Source organism: Artemia sp. Qi Xiang Cuo, chromosome 17 (genome assembly GCF_049724085.1).
Source record: "Artemia sp. Qi Xiang Cuo chromosome 17, ASM4972408v1, whole genome shotgun sequence".
Lineage (NCBI taxonomy): Eukaryota > Metazoa > Arthropoda > Branchiopoda > Anostraca > Artemiidae > Artemia > Artemia sp. Qi Xiang Cuo.
The window spans coordinates 28,484,104-28,508,010 of NC_142810.1; the positions used below are offsets into that span (position 1 = coordinate 28,484,104).

Below are 23,907 nucleotides of genomic sequence, written 5' to 3' on the forward strand. Positions count from 1 at the left end.
CTTAATGTGGATGTGCTTAAGCTAGTAGGATCAGACAATCTACCGGTATTTTTAGAAATGCCGTCAAGGAGTGCTTCCCATAGGAGGGATATTTCAAGGGAATATCAGACTTACAATGAAAAAGTTAGATGTTAGATACCTAGGGACTGGTCTGCAGAAGAAAAAGTTAAATTAAGTGAAGTGTTTTCAGAGGATGATGTAGCTATAATGGTATGATGGATGATATAATGGATGATGTAGCTATAAGGCTAAGTGAATTAGAGAAGATAAATAACCAAGATAGATTGACAGAAGAGTTCACGGAGATTTTACATGAAATAGCAGGCCCAGTTCTAGGAAATAAAGGAGGCTGTAAGGATTTAGAATTTTTTGATGAGGGATGTAAAATAAAAAAACTAGAATTGACTGAAGAATTGGAGATTTTGAGGGAAGATGAAAAAGAGGAAAATAGGCTTAGACTAGTGACAAGGTTTAAAAATGTTCGCCGGGAGTAAAAAGACCTTTTAAAGCAGAAGAAGAGACTGGCTATTCAAAGAGGTAAGGAGGAGCTGATCCAGTTTTATGAAGAGTGATATGCGGTCTTTCTGGAGAAAGATAAGACAAGAGGCTTCCCTAGCCCAGCCAAAAGTACCTGAACCGAAAACATGGTCGATATACTGCAACGACGTGGTACAGGAAGGCTATTCGTTTGACTGTTGGTTCAGCGACGCATTATCACAGAGAAGGTGATCAGCCTCCCACTAAAAGAACATGATTATGATCTGATAAAACCCGCATCGAAAGAAGAAATCGAAGAAGGCATAAGTGCCACGTAATTACTTACTTTTTTCATTTTTATATACTTTTATTTTAATTAACATACTTTTTCCATTGTCTTTAGAAAATATTAGTCTCTGAGCTTCATGAAATAAAGAACAAAAAAAAATTTCAACTGAAAATAAGGAGGAGTATTAAAACTTAAAATGAACAGAAATTATTATGTACTTCTATAGAAATTATTACGTAATTATTACTCTTCATGCTAAAGTTTTTCGGCACTTTAAAAAAAGTTACTTATTGTTCATATTAAACAACCCTTGTGTTTCAGAAGTCATTTTTGAAGAATTTTGGACAATAAACTTTAACGTAGAGAGCGAGGTGTTGAGCAGGGGGCAACCCCCCTCATAAACGTAATAATTTGTGTTCGTTTTAAGTTTTAATGTTGGTCCTAACTTTCAGTTGAAAAAACTCGTTTTTAAAAATTTATGATCGTTTAAATAACGCCAGGATAACTGGCTCCACCTCCACGGAAAATTCGCCCCTCTCCATAGAAATATCCTCTGGACAGTTCAATTCTGGCTAAAAATTTATTCTGGACAATTACCCTTAACATGTCCATGCGTAAAATTGAATCGGTAAAGATAAAGCAAGATCATATAAAGAAATTTCGTATAGGAATTCCGGCAAATTCACCCAGTGTAAAATTTTCCCTGAAAAGTTCACCCCCTGAAAACTTCCCTCTCCGGCTCTCCATGGAAAATACCGGAAACCTACAAAAATTTCGAACTTGGTCGGTAAACGCAGCAGTTTTACCAACATAGCAACGGATAATTGCACTCAAGGACGCCGGCAGAAAATTTTCCAGGTGGGGCCAGACGCCAAAATAGCAGTGGTGGTTGGGTGACAGTTTAGGTGGTTTAGGGCACCAAACTACGACTTTACCCCGAAGAGGACGAATTTGCAATCAATTTAAAATCATGAGAAGCTAATTGATTTAAAAGTTTCAATATTTTAGGCGTCCCAGTTGCAAAAGAAGTAATGCCAAACGGTGGCAGTACTGGATTCAACCAAGTTGATTCGCTTTATTTGTAATGAAATAAGGCTATGTTTGGTGATCTGTAATTGTGTATCAGCTATCATGAAGGGGGCTGAGTCAAGGGCATAGGCAGCATTAGGCAGTATATTGTATAGGGGGGGGGGGAGTCGATAGTGTGATGGAGTTTTATCAACTGCTTTTTCAAAACCATCTGCTTTTTCAGCCATATCTAATGTAAATTTGAAGGTCTAGGGGGGGGGAGCTGCCCCCCTCCCAGCCCCCCCCCTCCCTACTCCCATGGGCTGAGTCATCGTTTAGGTGGGTGTAGGGTAGATTCCTACAGAAGTACATTTTAGTGGACAAACTGCTTACTCTTTCTGAGGCTTCAGATAAATGTTGAAAGAGGTAGGGGGGGGGGGGGGAAGGATTAATTACAATGTTTCTATATACAGCTAAAATGTTACATTTACATATCTAAAAGCACATAGGTGGAAAAGGCAAGGCAGGTCATCATCAGCCTCGCCAGGAAATTTCTTTGGGGTGGCAAATACTGCTAGGAACTTAGTTTTCAGCAATTTTAAATGGCAATATTTTTCTTTTTCTATGTATATAAAGTACTTCAATGTATTTAAACGAATGTGTGTAATGTATTTATCGATAAGAATCAAAAGATCAAAAATCTCACAGAATTTCCATCAATACAAACAATAATACTCCTTTTCATCCAATCAAAATTCTTTAGTAGCAATATTAACAAGGACTTTTCACCACAATTACTATTCATCGCCAATATTTAAGTATATTCAAATTTTATCCAAAGTTGAAATTGCAAATTTAAACGTAGGGCGGTACTAATCAACGTAAAATTATTGATTTACAGATTTTAAAAGCTGTTAACCCGGGATTTAATGAATTGATATCCAAATCATATCCTAGTTAAGTGTCGGTGTGATTTGTAAAATAATCAGAAATTAAATAAAAAAGAGCGTTTCAACTGAAAGCAAGGAACAGATTTGGAACCTATTTGAACAGAATATACTTTGTATGAAGGGGGCTGTCTGCTCCTTAGCTCCCTACTTTTTACTGTGAAGTTTGTCTTTTTTTCTAAATTTTTGAGAAAATATGCAATTGGAAAAAAAAAATTCAAAGCACTAAAAAACTTTTGTTTGATGAACAAAGTGTTGAGAAGGGGGCAGTCCCCCTTATATACAAAGTAATTTAAATTTATTTTAAGTTTTAAACTTGCTCCTTACTTTAGTTGAAAAACCTTTTTCTATTTCTTTAATTACATTTCGTGGACCAAGAATTTCAAACTGACATAAGACCGTTAGATTGTATGGAATGAAAGGCAAACAATGCAACAAGGCAACAAACAAAGTTTTTTACCGACTGATCAAAAACAAGGAGGGGGTGCCCCCCCCCTCCTCCCAATACGTGACGGACCTGCTCAAATCTATGTTTGAGATGCGCTCTTTCGACAATGTACATGCACATAGTGTCTTCTGATTTAGTTCTAATTCCCCCTCAATATTTTAAATGTAGTACTGTGGTTGTAGTAGTAGTAGTAGAAGCAGTAGAAATGGTTGTAATTGTAGTAGTACTATTGCACAAAAATGTAACGTTTTTGGTCAATTGATCATCTCCCTTATCATTTCCTGAAAGTTCCAAATGTAAATACTCAGTCATTCCTGAGTTACGCCCTTTGGACAGCCCGTATACACATAGCGTGTTTTGATTTAGTTCAACACTCCCCTCAACATTCCCTGAAAGTGCCCTGGTCTAAAAAAAAAATGATAATAATAAATAATACACTGTGCCCACATCGCTCTTTACTTAGGCAGCACTATCGCGCTGCCTATGATAGATTCAACCTAATGCAAAAAACTATCCTTGTTTTGTGTAAAGACTGTCTCTTAACAGCTTGTGACATAGCATATCAATTTTCAATTGAGGTTTTTTTGTTGTTTTTTTTTGTTCTCAAACAGTGCTTTTTTCTGGACGAATTAGGGCTATAGGTAATTGAATAAAGAAAACATTACAGCAAGTATACGCAGTAACTGTTTTTATGGATAATCTTTCTGATTCAAAATAGATTACAGGCAAGGAAAATCATGCGGTTCAAAAAGAAATAAAAAGGACATTTCACGTACTGTACATGTACATACTACAATGAAGATTTTATGAAAGGCAATGTGAATTTTATGAAAGTATGTACCAATTTATGGTTTCCATTACAGGCAAATTTTACACAATAAACTTTTGCATGTTTATTTTTCTACGTTTGGAGTTTTTGGTTTATGGCTACTACGCAAACCGTCCTCTTATATTTTATTCCCTTTGGTTATAGTGACAGCAGTTCGTATTACAAGTTCTTCCGGACCAATAAATCCACTGATACTCTATTTACCTTTCTGAAATGTAATTCGCACTTAACAAATTTTAATAACTTTATTCGGAAAGAATGTCATTTTTTATAACAATAATACACATTGATGGCTTCCAACTGAAACCCAATAATCCAGGACCTTCTTTGCTTTATGCATATCATATAAAAACACTTGTGTATCTACTTCAAACCAGGCTATATTACCGGGGTATTACTAATAGCTAAGGGATAAGCTGTTGAATTGAGTAGATCTCCAACCTATTATTATTTCCTTTCTTTGAGTTCAGCACCAACTAAAAATAGAACGTTTATTAGACTACCAAGCACGAGCAAAAATGTACATTTTCGAAAGTTAGAAGTTTACCAACTGATATGTTTGACAAGCTGCGCTCCATATTTAACTTTCAGTTACTCTCGGAAAGCTACAAAACCTTCGGGAGAATATTGGCATAATTTATTAAACCAAATGGTGTTTGGGGTGTTTTAGAGTAAATTTGAAAGTAATCGGCAGCAGCAATAACAAAAACTAAATTGGTTGTGAAAACAGAAAAAAGAAATACAGCAATATTAGAAATAAATCAATAAATTATCTGTACTTAAACTAATAAAAGATGTTTATTACTTTACGTGCAAATTTCCTCTAAGAATTGCCTTCAAATATTTTTTTTTTTACTATTCATTTGACGTGTTTCAATGTACATGATTTCCTTAGAGTGTTTCATATTAATATTTATGTAATAGCATAATTTTGATAGAATATTGTGCATTAGTGATACAAAGTATAAAATAATGACCAACTGTCTGTTAATCCCACTTGATCAAACCAGTTCTCTTTAATAGGACAGGTCCTCAGGGTGTAGTGGATTGCATAAATTTTTGCGTTCCATCGATTTTTAACGCTTAAGAAGATTTGATACCTTATAAACCCTTTTGCGAGCCCCAACATCTGTTGACATTACGAAGGGTCCATTAGTGAATTCTCCCAGTGAACTATTTATCCTCGGAGGCTATAGAATTTGTGGTTTGACAACAAAATTCTATTGAAAAGACATCGAAACTGTGTCGACAAGGTTTTCAGTCAAAGTGGGTAGCACCACAGGGAACTCCCAAAGCTGTTAAACTGATCAAATGCCATTTCTTTTGGCATTTCTTTCTTTTGATTTTTGGTATTTTCCTAGCAGGTTTACTAAAACATATTTAGGGACTGCCCTTTAAAAAGAAGTTTAAAAAGAACTATAAAAAGAAGTTTTGCTCGGTTTAATCGAAAACCAAGATTCACACTTTTTATCAATGTAGGTTTCATCAAAACTGAATATTTCCATCTCCGGTAAAAAACGATCGAAATGGTTTTTCTAAGATTCCTGGGAAAATAGGTGTCAAATTTAAGTTTTCTTTCGTTCATTTAGATCTCTTTTCTAAGCTATACAAGTTATGACAAGACCACCCAGCCCATTCCAAACAGTTTGGCCACACAAACAAAAACATTTGTAATGGACAAGATAGGTTGATCCCATAAGTTTAAGGTATCAAATCCCCTTAACTCCCATGTTATTTTAAAGCCTGATCCATGCCACAGAAATAGTTGGCAATTCAAAAAAAATTTTATGAATGATATGTATTTATCTTCGATTTTATTGGTAGAAAACTACTGTTTTGAGCATCCATCCTTTTTAATTTTAAAAATTATGTCCTTAATCTTTCCTCTGATTGGTCAATCATCAATACTAAAAGTTGAACAGTGTTGAACTCGATAAATTAGGAAACAGATACATAATTGGCACTGTGCTCTTAAGTAATCTTGGTTTTCTCCGTAAGTGTGACAATAATATAATCCACCACCACCTGGAATAGCCTCCCAGCAGAGGTAATCGTTGAAAATCCCTCACTTGGAGCATTTAAGAGGAGATTGAACAACTCGTTTGGACAACAAGTATATCAAAGCTGAAAATAAATTGAGAATATAACCAGGACTAGCGCCATATCATCATTGTTGATGAGACCATGAAGATTAAAGAAGTACAAAAACAAACAAACTATAAAACAATGCTAAGATAACAAACTTCCTATTCTTCAGATATTTTCCCGACTTCTCGAAACTACAAATATGTCATTAACAATACCTTCTTAATGCACAAAATCTAAAACTTTCATTTTCGTTGAGTATGCGTATATTTTATATGATCTAATTTATGATTTATTTTGCAAATATATTCAATGAATATTCATCTCATCGTATGTTTCACAGCGGTCATTTTGGTAATGCTGAAATATATAGACTTTTATCTCGGTGCCTTTATGGTAATTCCCTACTTTAGTCAAATACAGACCTCAAGGTGTGGAGCAATTGTTTTGTATATTTTCCATGGTGCAGAATTGTATTTATTTATAAAATAGTCAGGGACCCGGCCAACGAAATTCTAACATCACAGGCTTCAACGAGCTAAAGAAGGTTTGAGTAATTTATCAGGAGCAGAAGTGGTTGCTGAAAACGAATATAGGCGGGCGCAACGAAAATTTTGTTTGCCAAAGGAGTTATCACCTAATTTGCAAAATCGATGACGTAATCAGCTATATTTTCTGTTTTTCGACCTAGATGAGAGGTTTGAACTTGGAACGTGAAACAGAATAAGGCACCGAGAGAGAAAAGAAAAAAAAATGAACACAATCAGATCTAGCTTCCTAACTACACATTATTAGAACATACCTAAGTGGTGACACAAGAAACCAACTTTCCTGTACTTACATTAGAGTTATGTTAAAAGGGGAAAGAACAGAGCAATTGGGGGTGCACAGGAAGGTGACAACACCTTTGCAACTCCATTCCGTTCGTGACTTCAAAACAGAAGCCACTTGGAATGAATTAAAGTCCACAGATATTGAATCCTAGCCTCGACAGAAGTACGTCCAAAATAAAATTAGCTGCTGAAATAGAGCTTTTGGTGAAAAAAAAAAGAAATAAAAAGAATCTAAAGAAAATGACCACAAATTACGCATATGTTATACTTCGTCCGGTGAATTATCACACTTTCCGGCACAAGCACACAAAACATCACAAAATCAAGGAAGGCATTTAAAGTTCTTGGTGCACTTTTTGCTACACTCACAAAAGAGCTGTGAATACCCCAACGGAAGCGAGGAAGCACTCGAAACAACAGGAACAACATATTGTCCAGAAAATTGCCATCCATAGCTCAAAGGGCTTGGCAGACTTGGTCTTGCAATCAATTAGGCATTCCAGATTGCAAGTTGATTGTAAGAATGCTTACAATGTCCCACAAACACCCCCTCTGTAGGAGGCAACACTTTCAGCCCCTTTTTCCGAAGGTACATGTGTACTCGTAAATCACTGAGGGGAAACTGATTAGGGTCCCTTCCATAAGCGCTGATTATCAGCTTTCTTGCAACAACTTGGAAGGAGAACATACTGGCTTCCGTGAAGGTTTCATCTCTCAACTTCTGTATTGCACACTGAATCTCCATGTACAGACCGCTATTTTTGGCGGACGCTAAGAATGTTCGTTTTACTTTAGAGAAAAAGTAACTCGTTGTGTCACACGCCAAAATGCTGTGAATGAACGCCAGGGAGTTCAACATTTGCTTCTCGGTTCTCTGGAACAAAAGATCAATGAGGACATAATAATTTGGAAACTTCACGAGGAGTTGAGGCACAACATTCTGCCCAGGAAAAATGTTAAGGAGACGAGAGAATTGTTCCACCAGAATTACAACTACATCAGTATCATTAAGCACAAACAGTCACCCTTTCAAAGCTGTTTTTGAAGCAAAAGGCTACGTGCAGAGCCATTCTGGTTTCCGCTTCCTCATGTGTCCTATATAGAAATTCCTCGAAACCGAGCGAATCAACATAATGACTTAAACATACAGCTCTCATCCTATCTTTAAATCCTTCAGACCGTTATACACGCAATATATCGGCAGTACTTAAGCTGTTTATACAGTCAAATTCATTTGCTTCCCATGTTTCACAAATTGCGTTCATCAAATTTGCTTTGCTCTATGTACTTGTAACATTCTTTGTCCAGTTTCTAATTTTTAAGCTCGTCGATAAGGAGCAGCGGTCACGTAATTGGTGACACCCACTGCAGTCTTTCAGAGATATACTGCCACCTTTTGGATCAATATGATCAAACAGTCCGTCATACCTGTCATCCATGGTATGAATTCTACTTGCTGTTTCAGGTATCCCTTTCAACACGGCTTTAAGCAGCCGCATGGCATAGATTTCGACGGTTTCATGTTCAGCTAGTGTCTTTCGGCGAACTAGTGGCATGAAGTCGATAACAAAGACTTCACGCCCATACAAGCAACGTTCCTCTTCGAAGTTCAGGTTTTCATAGAATCCCTAAGCTTAAAAATTTAAGGAGCATATGAAACCAGTTCAAAGTATAACAGTTAGTGAAACACTCAGAACCAAGCCCTTGGCCTGAAAAAGCTAGCTAGCTTTGATGGACTTACCAGGACAATTTCCAATATATACTCAAATGATATAGATAACATTTAAAATTAATTCTTTAAACTTCTTCAGTAATAATAAATATTTGAATAACCCTGATTTAGCTAGGCAACCTTTATTTAAACATTTCAAGGAAGAAATTGAAGACAGACAAGCAGAAGCACTAAATTATTGGTACCATAAAATTATTTCAAATGGACGTCAGTATTAAATACTTCTTGTCTGTGACATTCATTCAGTCCTTTGTTGTCTTTAAAATCTTTGATTATCCACAGTGATGACACTGACGTTCGGGCAATGAGATCGCATTACTAGGTAGCGTTTACGTAAAATTTCCGCTGGGTGCATAAGTGTAGCGCAAAGAGGGCGTCCAAGCGTGGAAGGATCTGGGTCACATCGGGTGAGTTAGGGTGGGGGGGGGGGGAGAAAACTTGCAAAAATACTTAGTATTGCACAGAGTATAGCTTTTTCATGTTAATGTCAATCAGTTGAAGAACTCATAAATTCTTAATGCTTGCAAGTACAAATGAAGGCAAGGTAAATGTGAAAAGTAGAGTGGAGAGATAATACTCCCCCTCTACTCTTGAAGTCCCTCATTAGTGGAATTGGATCTAAAATTCCACTCATGCAGAAATATTCTACCAGACAAAATGTTCAAAAAAGCTCCTCAGAATAGAAATATACCCAATCTTTGTTTTTTTCCTATTCCGGCAGATACAGCCTTTTTGCCATTGGGGCAAGGAATTTTGAATGTGCCACCAGATATTCGTTTTTAGCGCTTGTTTCTTCTCTAGATTCCATGTTCAAATCTTCTTTAGCTCGTTGAATCCTGGTAACTGTTTTCTAGCGATATTTCTTTATAGAAAGATCGCTTTGAGTCCTTGACTAAACACTTGCTCTTCAAACAAAATAGTATGAGATGAAAATTAATAATATAGGAAACTCAAGTCCCTCTTGCAGGAAAACAAAAACACTTTCATCTAATGCTACCCAGTGCAATCTTAATTTATGCTTAATTAATAGCCTAAAGTAAGAATATTATTTTTAATTTATATGTACAGATGATATATTTACTAATACAGGTTTTGCAAGTCAATTTAGAAGAAACTAACCATCGCATTGAAAAACTTTTGTTGTACTTTAGGAGTACACTTTGCCAAAGAAAAAAATGAACATACACTTAGAACGATGAGCAATATTTCGAGCATAATTTTTTACTTTACCTTATTCCACTTTTGGAATTTAATGCAAATAAATTTGTTTCTAAATTAACTGGATTTAAGGTTGTTTAAAACTGTTCTCGTTCTACTGAGCGACGCTAAACTTTCAGAGGCGCTGTTAGTTTTTAAGTAATTTCCCTTCCAATTTAACTTCTATTCAGTTTCGTATTTTCTTTGCTTTAGGCTTCAAGGACCGCTATTGGTTCTGCACACTACATACTCCCTATTGAAGCACGAAATAGCTAATCTTCTTAGAAATTTAGCGACTAGAGACTAGTGATAATTTAATAAGGTAGATAATTCAAAATGCAATGCGACTTCGATATTTCGAAGAGCGTCATATTATTTTTTTTTCTCGTCAACCTGATTTTTATGGTTTACATTTTATTCTTAGCAATATCTATCGATTGGTTCAACCTACTTTCCCATATTCATTCAGAACATAAGTTTTCAAAATGGAACAGTGTGCAAAGGAAATGGAATAAGCATGATGTTAAAATACGTTTGAAAAATGAGATTTCTAAAAATTTTGAATATATTTCTAGTTTTTTAATTAGAATGATTCAAAAATACCCACAGAAAATTTTCAATATAAAAAAAAACAACTGAAATTTACTTTTGGAAAATAGAACATGCGCTGGATACACTAACACTTCTTCCATTTAAACTTCAGAAAATTATTTAACCTTCAGCCCGAAATATACGCATTATCTTGCGCTATTGTTCTGACATTCTTTCATGTTATTGTTTCATCCGCATCATTACTACAAGTACTGTATCTTAAAAAAATAATACGTTTTAAAGAGGTCATTAAGTAAAGAAGTTTCCAGAATAACACTATTCCTCCGATTTTACTTTATTTTAAGTAGCCACAAGTGAGAAATCTTGTGAAAGAAATATGATTAACTATATCTGTTCAGATTTTTAAGCTCCGTACTTTAAACCTTATTTTCAAAAAGGGGAGGGGGGTCAAAAGTCTAAACAGTTTCAAAGACCTAATCGCTGAAACCAATCACAACCTTTCAGAAACCAATGAAGCTTATATATATACGAGTATTTCTATACCGTAAATAAAAATTATGCGTTTAATTATTAGCCTACTTGAAGTTATTTGATTTGTTTGTAAATGTAAAGTCTAGAATAAGAAGCTTTGAAAAGATCGTCTGGTGAGTCTGTTGGCCTAGGGATAGGAGCTCTGGCTAGCCACCAGGGATTATTGGGTTCAACTCCCATGCCAGCAGCAATTTCTTTATTTAATGAATTTCCAATTGAATATACTTTGTGAATTTGTAGGAATCAGTGTTTTTACAGAGAAAAAATATGCTACTAAGGCTTAAGAAGAATAGAATCATTATCAAACAATGAAATGTACTTTTACACTTCAGGCACTCCCCCTCCCCTCTAAAGAAACATCCACTGGCATCGTCCCTAAAGATACAACTGTCTGAAAATTACTAAAGCTTCAAACGAGCCAGCCCAGTCAAATGAAGCTTAAAAGTAATCGTCTATGTTCACCATTCATTTTGTATTGTTTAAGGATGAACACGCTATGCGTGGTATTGAGAGCGTTGGACGTAGGAGACATGAAATAGGTTAAGTGGCTGTCTTAAAGTTTTCGATCGATAATTCTAAGACAACCACTTGATTTTAACCATCATAAACCTATTCAATATGTCTCCTATGCTATAGCGTTTTGACCCTCTTCGGGCCGATTTTGTACCATAGAATAGTAGGAATTACTATTTTTCTGTTGCCAGAGCTCTGTTGCTACCTAAAAAGGGCACTCCGAGCAAATGACCTCTATTCTGAAATTCATTGACGACTGATTCGGCGCGATCAACCCTGGACAGAAAAAGAAGCAAAAAACAAACACACGTGCATGACCATGCTTCTCGGGTAAAATGCAAAATTTTCTTATTTTTTAAGGGGTTTGAAATTTCTCCTGTAGGATCATAAAACAAACTGAATCTCATTGTGGCACTTTCATCAAGACCGTGACTCCCCCTTTTAGGGGTGAGGAGGTTCCCTCCTTTATATATATATAATATATATCCTGATTTCCGTTTAGCACTAGACGGTTGACCAAAAAGGACGATCTTTGGCAATCTGTCATCTTTCGTTCGCAGAAGGTGCCCAAGCCATCTCAACCTATCTCTCATTATGGCCCTAGAAAGCGGGGTTGAACCGCACTTTTCGTACAGCCTACTGTTTGAAATACAGTCAGTCAGCCGGGTACGCAAAACAATGCGTAGGCAATTTCCCTGGAAAACATCTAGAAAATCTTAATCCGTTTTTTGCAGCACTCATGCTTCAGAGCAATATTTGACCACTGTCATCACTGTAGCTTCCAATATTCTAATCTTGGTTTGCAGACTTATCTTCCTATTCTTCCCAACTTTCTCCAACTGTGAAAACAAACACCCTGACAAATGAATAGACGTCAAATTTTTGCTAATTTTGGCTCTTGTTCCATTCTAAAACATCATGAATCAAGAAATCATTTTTCTATTCCTGTGCTGAAAGCGACTTGAAATCCTGAGGTCAGGAGTTGGAGTCCTGGTGTCCCTGGTTATTTGGTTTGAAACGGACTTCAATGTTGTGACCCTGTAAGCTCAGCCAGTATTGACCCAGCTCTAAATGGGTACCTGAAGAAATCTGGGGGGAAACACGGGAAGCATCGGATTATGCCTACAACCCCGCATTGCACTCCCGGCCGAAGGCATTGAATCAGGAGATCAGTACCTACGCAACGCAGACCGTTGGCCAGCATGCGAAAAAGTTTAAGTAAAGTAAGTGTGCTGAAAGTAGTGTCGATGACCGCTAGGTAGTTATATGTAAATAGGGAAAGAAGTTACGATCCTCTAACCTCGAAAGATCCGTCATTGAAATTGATACCTCATAACAATCGGAAGCGGTGTTTTTTTTTTTTTTTTTTTTTTTTTTTTTTTTAAATAATAAAAAATAAACGCGATTTAATAATAATGTTGGCGTTGTAAAAGTTTTATCCTTAAATAACTACCAGGTTTTTTAATATAAAGAAAGAAAAACGAGAAAAATTGGGGTTTTTAAAGGCCAAATGAAAAAACTGACAAAACACAACAAAGCGAACATTTTGAAGGGACAAACGCCCCTCTTCTTCAGTGCGAAACGAGAAGATATAATCAATAAGAGTGCCGAAGAAAAAACCAATAAAATCAAACGCGGAAAGTCAATGTGAGTGTGAAAAAAAAAACAATGAAAAATAAATAAATTAAAAGATAAATAAAATTCAATAAAAGTCAAAAATTGTAAGAATTAATGCCAAATACCTTTAATTCCACTAATTATTTTTATTTTCTTTTAGTTTTCTGGCTCTAAAATGAATTAATAAATTTTACTCGGGTTACTGTACACAATTCTTCATCTACTGTAAGTCAAATACCTCTAAACTAAGATACATTCGACTCACAACCTCTCTCGATCAAGCGTTACAGTCTTTTGATATATATTTTTTTTTTTTTTTGGCTGGCTTGAAAATATATAATATCAAAATACAAAGAAAACGATGAATTTCTGCGTGCCAGCCATAAATAGACAAATTTGTTGTAGGAGAGAAAAAAAACGAAACAAGTACTGTTTTTGGATCTTTCCAGGACCATAAATCTTTCCAATATTGGCTTTGCGTTTTTTTTTGTAACAGTTGGTATAATGCCATAGCTTTTTGGTGTATTTGAAAGATTCCATCTAAGTAGCATCGTGATAATATACCTGCGTGGACATATGTCAACTCCAAATACCTTTACACATAAAGTTCGGTGACCTTAAGTTTAGAAGGGCTTAGTAACAAAGTAGACCAAATTCGTTTAATAATTTTTAAGGCGCTGATGCTCTAATATTGCTCAAGTCTAACATTTATGAGTAGATTGATGAATTATATTCTAATATATGTACTGCTGTTCTAGCAGATGACATTGGGGTCTATAAGTATCTGATAGTTCTTTCAGAGCAGTAATGAGACATATCCACTAGCCTTTGCTTTTTGTTCTCAGTTTTTACCAGAAAATTATAATATTCATTGTAAATATAGCAAATCGGCATCAGGAATCAATTAATGAAAAGTTACTTTTTCGAATTTGGTTCACTTTATTCTTATCTCGTCTTGGGTCAATAGTCCAGATAAAAAGTTATAACTTAGAAGCGTATATCAAGGACATCACAACAGGCAAGAACAAAAAGCGTAATAAATATACTTCGGTAGAAATCATGCATATACTTATATTGGGTATCCTTGTCTGAATCAGGTAGGGTAAAAAGGAAAGGTAAACCAAATTGGTAATATATTTCATACCACAATTTCGCTACAATACGAGTATGTACAACTCAAATAGAATTCGAGCAATTATCCTCTAACAAAAATAAAACCACTCTGGCTCATACTATGTTAAGTCTTGGATGGAAACTTGTGCAGGGTTAAAAATTGGGTTCACTGAGCACATAACCAATATGAGCAGAATTCAAACACGCCAAAATTGGGCAGAGGCACGAGGGGTTTACTTGATGAAAGAAAAGTCTGTGAAAAGAAAGGGTGTTAATGTTCAGGGTATATAATCAGGGGTATGATATATGTATGCATAGATTATATATATATATATATATATATATATATATATATATATATATATATATATATATATATATATATAGAAAAAGAGAGAAAGATGAGGAGAGGGAATAGAAAACGATTTATGTGACTCGATTTTTTCTATTTGGGGATTGGTGCTCCTTTAGCTTATGACTTTTAGTCTGATCGAATAGAGAAAATTCGGTACTCTTCCATTAGCTGGACTCTTTTATATAATGCTAGTTTGGTTAATGATAATGAAATAAAATAGGATGACTATATAATATTTTAGAAACAAATTTGGGCTATATATTTGCAAATTAGGGGGGGGGCAAAGCATATATTAAATACGTAACTTAACCAAGGTACCTCCCCCCCCCCCCCCAAAAAAACACTTTAAATATCGTACACACAATTAAATCACGCTATACACTACAGCTGTGTCTTGTATCGTCCCGTTAAAAAACGGGTTTTTCAACGCGCTCGAGTTTGAGATATAAAAAGAGTCCAGCTAATAGAAGAGTACCGAAAATTTTTTAGGGTCAAATAATGGGAAATAGTGTCCCAGAATCCTTTGATTAGGACAAACCTTCTGTATACGTTTAATTCATCAACAGGTTTGGTATTAAAAGTGTGGTTTTTCAAAAACTCTCAAAGGGTTACTTGAGGGATTTTATTTCAGGATTTCATGTAACAAATTGGTAGTTAAAAATCAAGACAGGTTCATAGTAAAATCTAAGTTCTTAGCAATTGTATATTAAAAATTATAAGTTAAATTTCAGTATATGTTTTAAATCCAGATAATATTTGAACCACAGTTTATAGAATTATCCAGTAAGTTTATCGCAGATCATTTCTGGTCTTCATTCTCGGTACGAACAAAAAGCTCCTCCCATTTATTTCTACATTAGCGGGTTAGTCTGTTTCCGTCAATCAATGAGAAATGGTTACAAAGTGCATTATTCGTAATAGCGGGTTTCCACTTGTTTCGTGTCCAAGAGAAATCTGACTTGTCTACCCGTGAAAAGATCTAATGCCGCTTATGTTTATATCTGCAAAAACGTTCTCTGGAGCACTCGCACCTTGGTCCGGCTTTTTATAATGGGTGAGATACGGTATGATCATTCTGCTAATTCTATAAACTGTGATTTGAACTAACGAAGACCTTCAAGAGAAAGTGGATAATAACGTCAATTAAAACAAGCATTTGATTATGAAACTTTAACGTTGTGGGAAGAAAACATTAGTTGCAGACCAGAAATCAGGACTTATATTTCACGCATTAATTACTTTGGTTGTTGAAAAACCACAAACAAAAGTAAAAACAAGGGGCAGGGTAAAATATTACAGGAGCACAAACTACTTCCATCAGATAGAAAAAAATAAGAAAAATAGTAACATATTTCAAGAAGAACAACACTCACCCAATATTTAAAAGACGCTTCCTGAAATCTCAAGCTATGCATATGACCCCTTTTACATTAACAAGCTGATTTTTTTTGTAATATACACATAATAACTCAAAATTTGACAGGTATTAAGGCCGTAACATTGCATTTGAAATTTGCTAATGTCTTTTCATTTAAACTACCCACTTTAATAACTGTACTACTTTCTCGACTACTTACTGTGTTAAGAAGGGTGAATTGTAACATAAACAAACTTAATTTATTCATATTTTCCAACCCACTCCAATATTGTTTCATTTTAAAGTTTATAAGTATCTGTTTTACTTGTAGTTGGGGCTTTAATTAAAGCGCCTTTACCGTTGAACTAACTGGTTCCACAACCCTACCATTTTACACTCCATTGCTTAGTTAAATGATAAAAAACAGGAGACAAATGCTTTCTAGGAGTAAGGAACAAAGAAATACTGGTTTAAGAGCCAAAAGGAATTTACCAAGTATAATTTCAAAATACAACTAGGAGGAAAGCGAAGTTATCAAAATTCGAAAAAAGAAAACAATTTTTGATAAATAACGGATCCTATTAAGCCACAACTTTCATTTTGGATTGTTTCGAGTTACTGGTGTATTCCTACAATATATATTGTAGTCGTCAGAGGAACAACACGAATGCAACAATTTGGACAAGATTTACTTTAAGGATTCAAGGTATTAAGCTTATCAAGATATAAATAACGTCAAAGCTAAGAAAACCTAGGATTTGAAGATTACAGAAGAAGAAAAATCATCCCAAAGCTTTAGCCTAAATTAACTTAACTAATTTTTCCCCTCCCCAAAAAATAATCAGTGACGCCACTGGATATTCTGTATATTATTCTACTCGTTTCTTTTCTCCATAATCACCTTCGAAATTGACAATTATATGAGTATATAGCATCAACCTTTAAAATTTGTAGTGGATAGTTTATTTTTATTTTCTAATATTGCACTCTTTTTTTCTTTACTACATTATAACACATGTTTTTCAGAGCATGAAAACTTACTTGTTTTATGTAGACTTCGTTGAAACTGGATGAGATTCAAATTGATTTGCATCAAGTTTTTTCTGTTAGAAACATTCCAATGTTACTATTTCACATACTATCTCTCATTAAAAGCGTCAAAAAATGCAACCATACAAATTGTTTATTTTGAAAAGTAGATTTACTTCTAAAAACATTATCCAGCTAAGAGATCGCAATACCCCCACAGTCTGAAATTTTGGTTAAGACAGGAGAGGAATCGGTCGAGATTTAAAACAAAATAACAAAATTCAGTCTCTAATGCAATTCTCAGTTAAAGTCCAACCTGCAAAAAAACTGCAACTTTCAGAAGTCTCTCAGCACTGAAAAGACTGGTGACTAAACCCTGCACTCTCCTTCCATGAATCGAATGCAATTTGTTTTGAAACCTTTCTTCAGTTAATACATAATTACGAAATGAGACCCTTTCTATTAATTAACCTTAGTTAATCATGCATAATCAAAGGGTTAGTACATTACCTTGATAAGACAAAACAGACGATACAACTATAAAGGCATACCATTTCAGGAACACATAAAGGAATAGCAATCTGGAGAACGTATGGTAAAGCTGCCAAACTTGAACAAAGGTGTATACAGAAATTAATATTCTTAATTGGACAATAGTAGTGTAACAACGGGGAGAGATGCCCCTCTCCACCTTAAAACGCTGGAGAATGGTTACATTGTCAATGACAGGTTTGTCCATGACTTTTTTTGTGCTGGTAAAAGACCCTTTCCACAATTCAGTGGCCATTTTACCAAATCTTACGAAAAGAAACCAGGGGCGGATCCAGGAATTTTTTTTTGGGGGGGGGGGGAGCGCAAAATAGGTTGATCTGATAAACTTGCGTTAGGAGCAAGTTTTATTAACGCAAGCTTGGGTTAATTAAGTAAATTACACTACTTTAGACTACGCTAGGGGGGGGGGGCCTCACCCTCATGGATCCGCCACTGAAAGAAACCAACTTCCCTAAAATTAAATCTTTTCAAAATCTCAATAAGTGAATTTCTTAGGCTACGAAAAACCAGTAAATTTTAGAACCTATCTTGATTTTTTTTTTTTTTTTACTTTCCTGTAAAATTTTAGACAAGGGACTAACTAATTTGGCAAATTCCTAGACTTATTTTAATTGTGCGGTCTATAGACCACACATGGCACAAGAGATTTATGAGTATAATTTTACAACCAAATTTAATCTTATAAAAAATGTCAAACCGAAATAATTCAACTCGCATTTAAGGTTTTCGTCTCAACTAAAGAATTATTTGAGCTTGCCATTATTTGAATTTTATCAACTAAAATTCATAAAATTTGGGAACTTTGATTTCAAAAAATCAAAAATTTTTAATGAATAGCTCATTTGCCGAACCAGTAGCTATTGTGATATGATTTCAAAACCGAATTATGTTTTAGTAGCCTTTTTAGAACTAAATATCTCAAATGCTTTGTAGTGCTAAGGATTTTTTTAAGTCAATGTAAAGCAAATAAGATTGTAAATAAGAATCAACAAAAAAGGCGAATTAAATCACTTTGGCTTCTAACGATTGAAACATCTTCCGACTTCAAAACTGAATTCGTCCGTACTTAAGCCTAAGCATTTGTAATCTGCACGAAAAACATTTTTTTTTCTTTCTAATACTTCAAACGGTTATTCAAACTACTGTTAGTAAATAAGTAACGCAAAAACTAACTTTTATTTCAAAACATGGGGCTTTCTATATAAAACAGACAAGACAAATACATGCTAAGTTTTATAAATACACTTAAACACAGTCGTAAGAAAAGAGTCCATTTTGAAACTGAGATATTGACTATTCCACAAATTTTCTTGTGTTAAAAATTACCGATGACTTTAAAGAATGAAATGATAAAAATATCACTATTGGAAATTTTTTAACGCAAGGAAGAAAGGAAAATTTAAGTATTTCTACATGTTTTTGATTATTATTAAAGAAAATTTATCAATTTAAATATTTTACCATATTTTTCCGCACAATTTTTTAGAAAATGAGAATTTGTGGAAAGGTGTAAATCTAAATGGTAAGGGCGAATTTTATAGCTCACCACCAATGGAATGTAAATTTCTAACATTTACTTAAATGACGTAAACTGTACAAATTTGTGTGATACATGGCATTACTGTGTTCATTGGTTCCCGTCACTAGAGAAAAAATATCTAAAATAAATAAATAAAAACTTCAAAAAAATTTTGTTGCCATGTTCTCAGAGAGCAATACCACTTTCGTCGCACGTCTCAGTGGGGTATATAAAGTTCCTAAAATTGTTCATAGTTATAACGGGGAGTAGAATATCACTCCAAAAAATAAGGCCCATGCGAGGACGAGACCCCATGCATCAACAAAATATGAAATAAGCGGCATACCATCGGTGTATTTTCTGGCTACAAATTTGAGAACTTCATCTAGAAGCAACACTGGGAAACTGATCTTCAATACAACAATCCATTCTGTTAATGTCAGCGGACAAATTTGGAAGACAGTCTGGAAAAGATTAGAAGTACATCAGCCCTGGCCTTTCAATTGTGACGAGGGGAGAAATTACAATTACTTTAGGGGAAGGGTGGCAGTGGTTAAAATAAAAACATAATTTAATCGAAATTTAATCAAATTTCAATCAAATTTAATCAATTTTAATCAAATTAATTAAAAACGAAATTTAATCAAATTTCTTACACCGAACTCAAAAGAACAAACAGGATGTTTATCATCCACTATTTTACTTTTAAATATCTAAAGTCAGCTTACTATTCAAGATTTGAGAATTTGAGCTTAGGGTGGCCAAAATTTTTTTTTATGCAAAAACTTGTCTAGATTTTTTTTTTACATGATTTAATGTTTGAACTAAAAAAATATAAAAAGATAAGAGCCGAGCCTGTGTTCATAAATATAACTGGATCTTTGCACATAATTCTAAAATATATGGAGGTCCAAAGCTTTAGCACGCTACAACTCTGAACAAGCAAAGATTGACTAACAACCCCCCTCTCTCCCAGCTCTCCCTTCAGAAAAAAAAACCTGAAGAACAACTGTAAATGAAATGAGACGAAGGGTTAAATTGTCCAGGCTAAGATCAAAATAAACAGGTATTTATGAAAAAGAGAGAGAGGGAGGAGAGAGAGAGAGGGAGAGAGAGAAAGAGAGAGAGAGAGAGAGAGAGAGAGAGAGAGAGAGAGAGAGAGAGAGAGAGAGAGAGAGAGAGAGAGAGAGAGAGAGAGAGAGAGAGAGAGAGAGAGAGAGAGAGAGGATATTCTGTGGGATTATAAATATCTATATATTTATATCCAGAAATTAGGGTTTTATTCATACAGATTTTTAAGTAAAACTCAAAGACAAACTTGCATTTTTTATTCTAACACTCATAATTTTGTGGAAAATGATTTTTAAATTATCCAATGGAGATAGAGAAAAAAAAATTAAGAATACAAGAAAAAAAAATTGATCCAACGTTGGCCTATATTTGAATCGTGTATAAAAAATACTCATTTGGAAGACTGCTAAATAATTAGAAATTTTAGAAGTCTAAAAGTACCCAAATTTTTAAGGAAAGTGTTCCTTAAAATTTATAGTCGGTCATGAGATATTTAAAAGAATATATATACAAGTTTTTTCACTTTTTCATATTTCATCTTTCCTGACTTATATTATTATTTTTTTTTTGTTAATACTTTTCAACACTGACAAAAATAATGGCAAAAAGTACTTACAGACAGGATCTCGACATAAAGGATAACGAAGTGAAGAGTCATGGAAAGGCAGATGGCAGAGATGAGCCAGATATTACACCAGGGTGGCATAACCAAGAGAGATTGGTTTTCAGACAAGCTGCAAAAGAATGTACATGTGTCAAACAAAAAAACAAATAATGTCCTAGACCACATATATACAAAACTTACTCAGGTGTGTGTGTGAGTGTAGAGGGGGGTGTATTTGAAGAGTAGGAATTAAGCACCAAATGTTATTGAAAATGCAAAAAAAAAGCTGGAACTAGTGACAAAAATCTTCCACCCGATTTTGTTTTCTTAATGTACTACAACTTGATAACGTATTGCTTTGCAACTCCTTTGGTACAAAGTATAATTCGTTAGTTTAGATGAAAGTAATATCTATCTTTACCACAAGCGCAACCTCTGAACATTTCTTTACGGGAAATAGTTTTTTTGTATGGTGTCTGTTGAGAGACAAGAAGTAAAGATGCTCAATTACAGTTTGTGTGGACAATAGAACAAACGCTTTTTGTTGGCTATCTCAAGACATTAGTACCAAACCTATCTCAATTTTCTTGATTCTAATGGACAAATTATTATTATTATTTTTTTTTTATTTATTTATTTAAGGAGTTAAAATTTGACTGTCGAAAGTGGGATATATCACCCTAAATCTTCATTTTTGACATAAAATAATTGCATATATATATATATATATATATATATATATATATATATATATATATATATATATATATATATATATATATATATATATTATATTGTACCGAGAGCCCAGCGGCTTTGCCACCGGTCCCCGGCACGCGGCAGGTTTCTATATATAGATTTTCACTGTGGCTTGTCTTCTAAACACAGACAATTTGAGCCTTTTTTTGATGTCATGACGTCCAAATGGACCTTAAATTAGAAGTGGTGCCTTTTTAAAATTACATTTTTTTTTTTTTTTTTTTTTTTTATTAAACCTTTTACTTTTGCCTCGGCTTGTCTTTTGTCATTATGAATCACCTGTTGCTGACCCTTTTCTTGTTTCAATTGCTCAGACGGTGGGATAAAAACTTCTTCTTCTTCCAGCAATTCATCTAGTCCAGGTTTTGATTTTCAAAGATATGGAAGGCATTGACAACCACCTTTGTTTCTTTTAATTGTTCAGGTGGTGGGACAAAAACTTTTTTTTTTGCCTTGTCTTTTGTCATTATGAAAGACGTATCGCCGAACCCTTTGTTTCTCTTAATTTTTCAGGTGGTGGGACAAAAACTTCTTTTTCTTCCAACGATTTATCCAGTCCATATTTTTTATTTTCAAAAGTATAGTAGGTATTGATGACCTTACCCATGTTAAAATCCAAATCCAAACGTCATCGCAATCATTTTCAATTTGTCTGGTTCGTTACACCTCGGCTTATCCCTCGTAATTATGAAATACGTATCATCGAATCTTTGTTTTTTTTAACAGAGGAATAGGGCACGCGACAAGCTTCTAAGTATAAGCTTTAACTGTTGTTTGTCTTCGATACAGAGACCATTTGTTCCCTTTCGGGATTTAGTTGCATCGAAAAGAGCCTAAAATTAGAAGTAGTTTCTTTGTAAATTTACATATTTCTTTTACTGGACCTTTAGCTTTTGCCTCGGCTTGTCTTTTGTCAGTGTGAAAGACATATCGCCGAACCTTTGTTTCGTTTAGTTACTCAGGCGATGCTACCATAACTTCTTTTTCTTTTAACAATTTTTCTTTTCCAAGGTCTTGATTTTCAAAGGCATCCAAAGTTTCGACGACCCACTTTGTGTCTTTTAATTTTTTAGATGGGGGGAACAAAACTGCTTCTTTGTTTTGGCTTGTCTTTTGTCATTATGAAAGACGTATCGCCGAACCCTGTTTCTTTTAATTTTTCAGGTAGTGGGACAAAAACTTCTTTTTCTTCCAACGATTTATCCAGTCCATATTTTTTATCTTTCAAAAGTACGGTAGGTATTGATGACCTTATCCATGTAAAAATCCAAAACCCAATCATCATCGCTATCATTTTCAATTTGTTTGGTTCGTTACACCTCGGCTTATCTCTCGTAATTATGAAATAAATATCGCCGAACCTTTGCTTTTTTTAACAAAGGTATGGGGCATATGATAGGCTTCTATACATAGGTTCTCATTGTTGCGTTTCTTCGAACCACAGACAATTTGAGCCTTTTCTTGATGTCATGACGTCAGAATGAGCCTTAAATTAGAAATAGTACCTTTGTAAAATTGATTTTTTTTTTTTTTATTGGACCTTAAGTTTTGCCTCGGCTTGTCTTTTGTAATTATGAGAGATATATCACCAAACCTTTGTTTCTTTTAATTGTTCAGGTGGTGGGATAAAAACTTCTTTTTCTCTCAACGATTTATATAGTCCAGGTTTTTGATTTTACAAGGTATGGAAGGCATTGACGACCACCTGAGTTTCTTTTAATTGTTCAGGTGGTGGGACAAAAACATCTTTTTTTTTTGCCTTGGCTTGTCTTTTGTCATAATGTCATAAAAAATGCTTATATGATGTAATAACATAGTAAATGACGTCAATTGCAAAAACCAAAATTAAGGCTCTTAACGATTTTTCTCAGACTTAGGCCTATTTAGATCGTTTTTTTTATGCGAGAACATCCCAAGATACCAATTTTCCCGAAAAAATTTGGAGCCGTTTTCGAGAACATACATACATAAATACACACACACATATATATATATATATATATATATATATATATATATATATATATATATATATATATATATATATATAATTTAGGTTGTCGTAATCTATAATCTAGATTACATTCTACAACCGTCTAGCTCGGCTAATGAAGAATTAGGAACTGGGAAAAAATTTACCACCTGAACTTCATTTCACCAATCGTTTGATTGATATGTAAATAATCAAATAATCTATAATAAAAGCTTTTATTCCCGGCAAAAAAGGAGACAGATTAAAACATAAGTAGGACACCCACACAATTTACAATAAGGAAAACAAACAGAACGAAATTGATGGCATTGAACATAAAAATAGCCCTGATTGACAAGCTAAAAAGGTGACAATACTGTTAACATCAAATGTGAACGGGGTCTGGAAATGTCACTCATCTTGTGTATTTTATATGGTGTGAAATAAATACGCAATTGCACTTTGTGGTGCTCAGAAGGAAACTAACTTTCATGATTAATTCAACAAATTTGACCCAC

General features: G+C 34.4%; 1 protein-coding gene across 4 annotated transcripts in view; it reads right to left on the bottom strand.

Annotated features, from left to right (window-relative positions):
* Positions 1 to 4,224: 4,224 nt before the first annotated feature.
* SERCA (ATPase sarcoplasmic/endoplasmic reticulum Ca2+ transporting SERCA) overlaps positions 4,225 to 23,907 on the bottom strand; it is a 98,795-nt gene continuing 79,112 nt past the window's right edge. For 2 of the 4 annotated variants that reach the window (XM_089103665.1, XM_089103666.1), the window contains exons 16-17: positions 20,671 to 20,788; positions 18,679 to 19,447 (exon numbers count right to left, since the gene is read on the bottom strand). In XM_089103665.1, the coding sequence (XP_088959791.1) occupies positions 19,238 to 19,447; positions 20,671 to 20,788 (328 nt within the window). In that variant the 3' untranslated portion in view covers positions 18,679 to 19,237. Of the gene's footprint in view, positions 4,475 to 14,174; positions 14,425 to 18,678; positions 19,448 to 20,670; positions 20,789 to 23,907 lie in introns of those variants that run through there. The other 2 variants (XM_089103667.1, XM_089103668.1) reach the window with 2 other exon arrangements.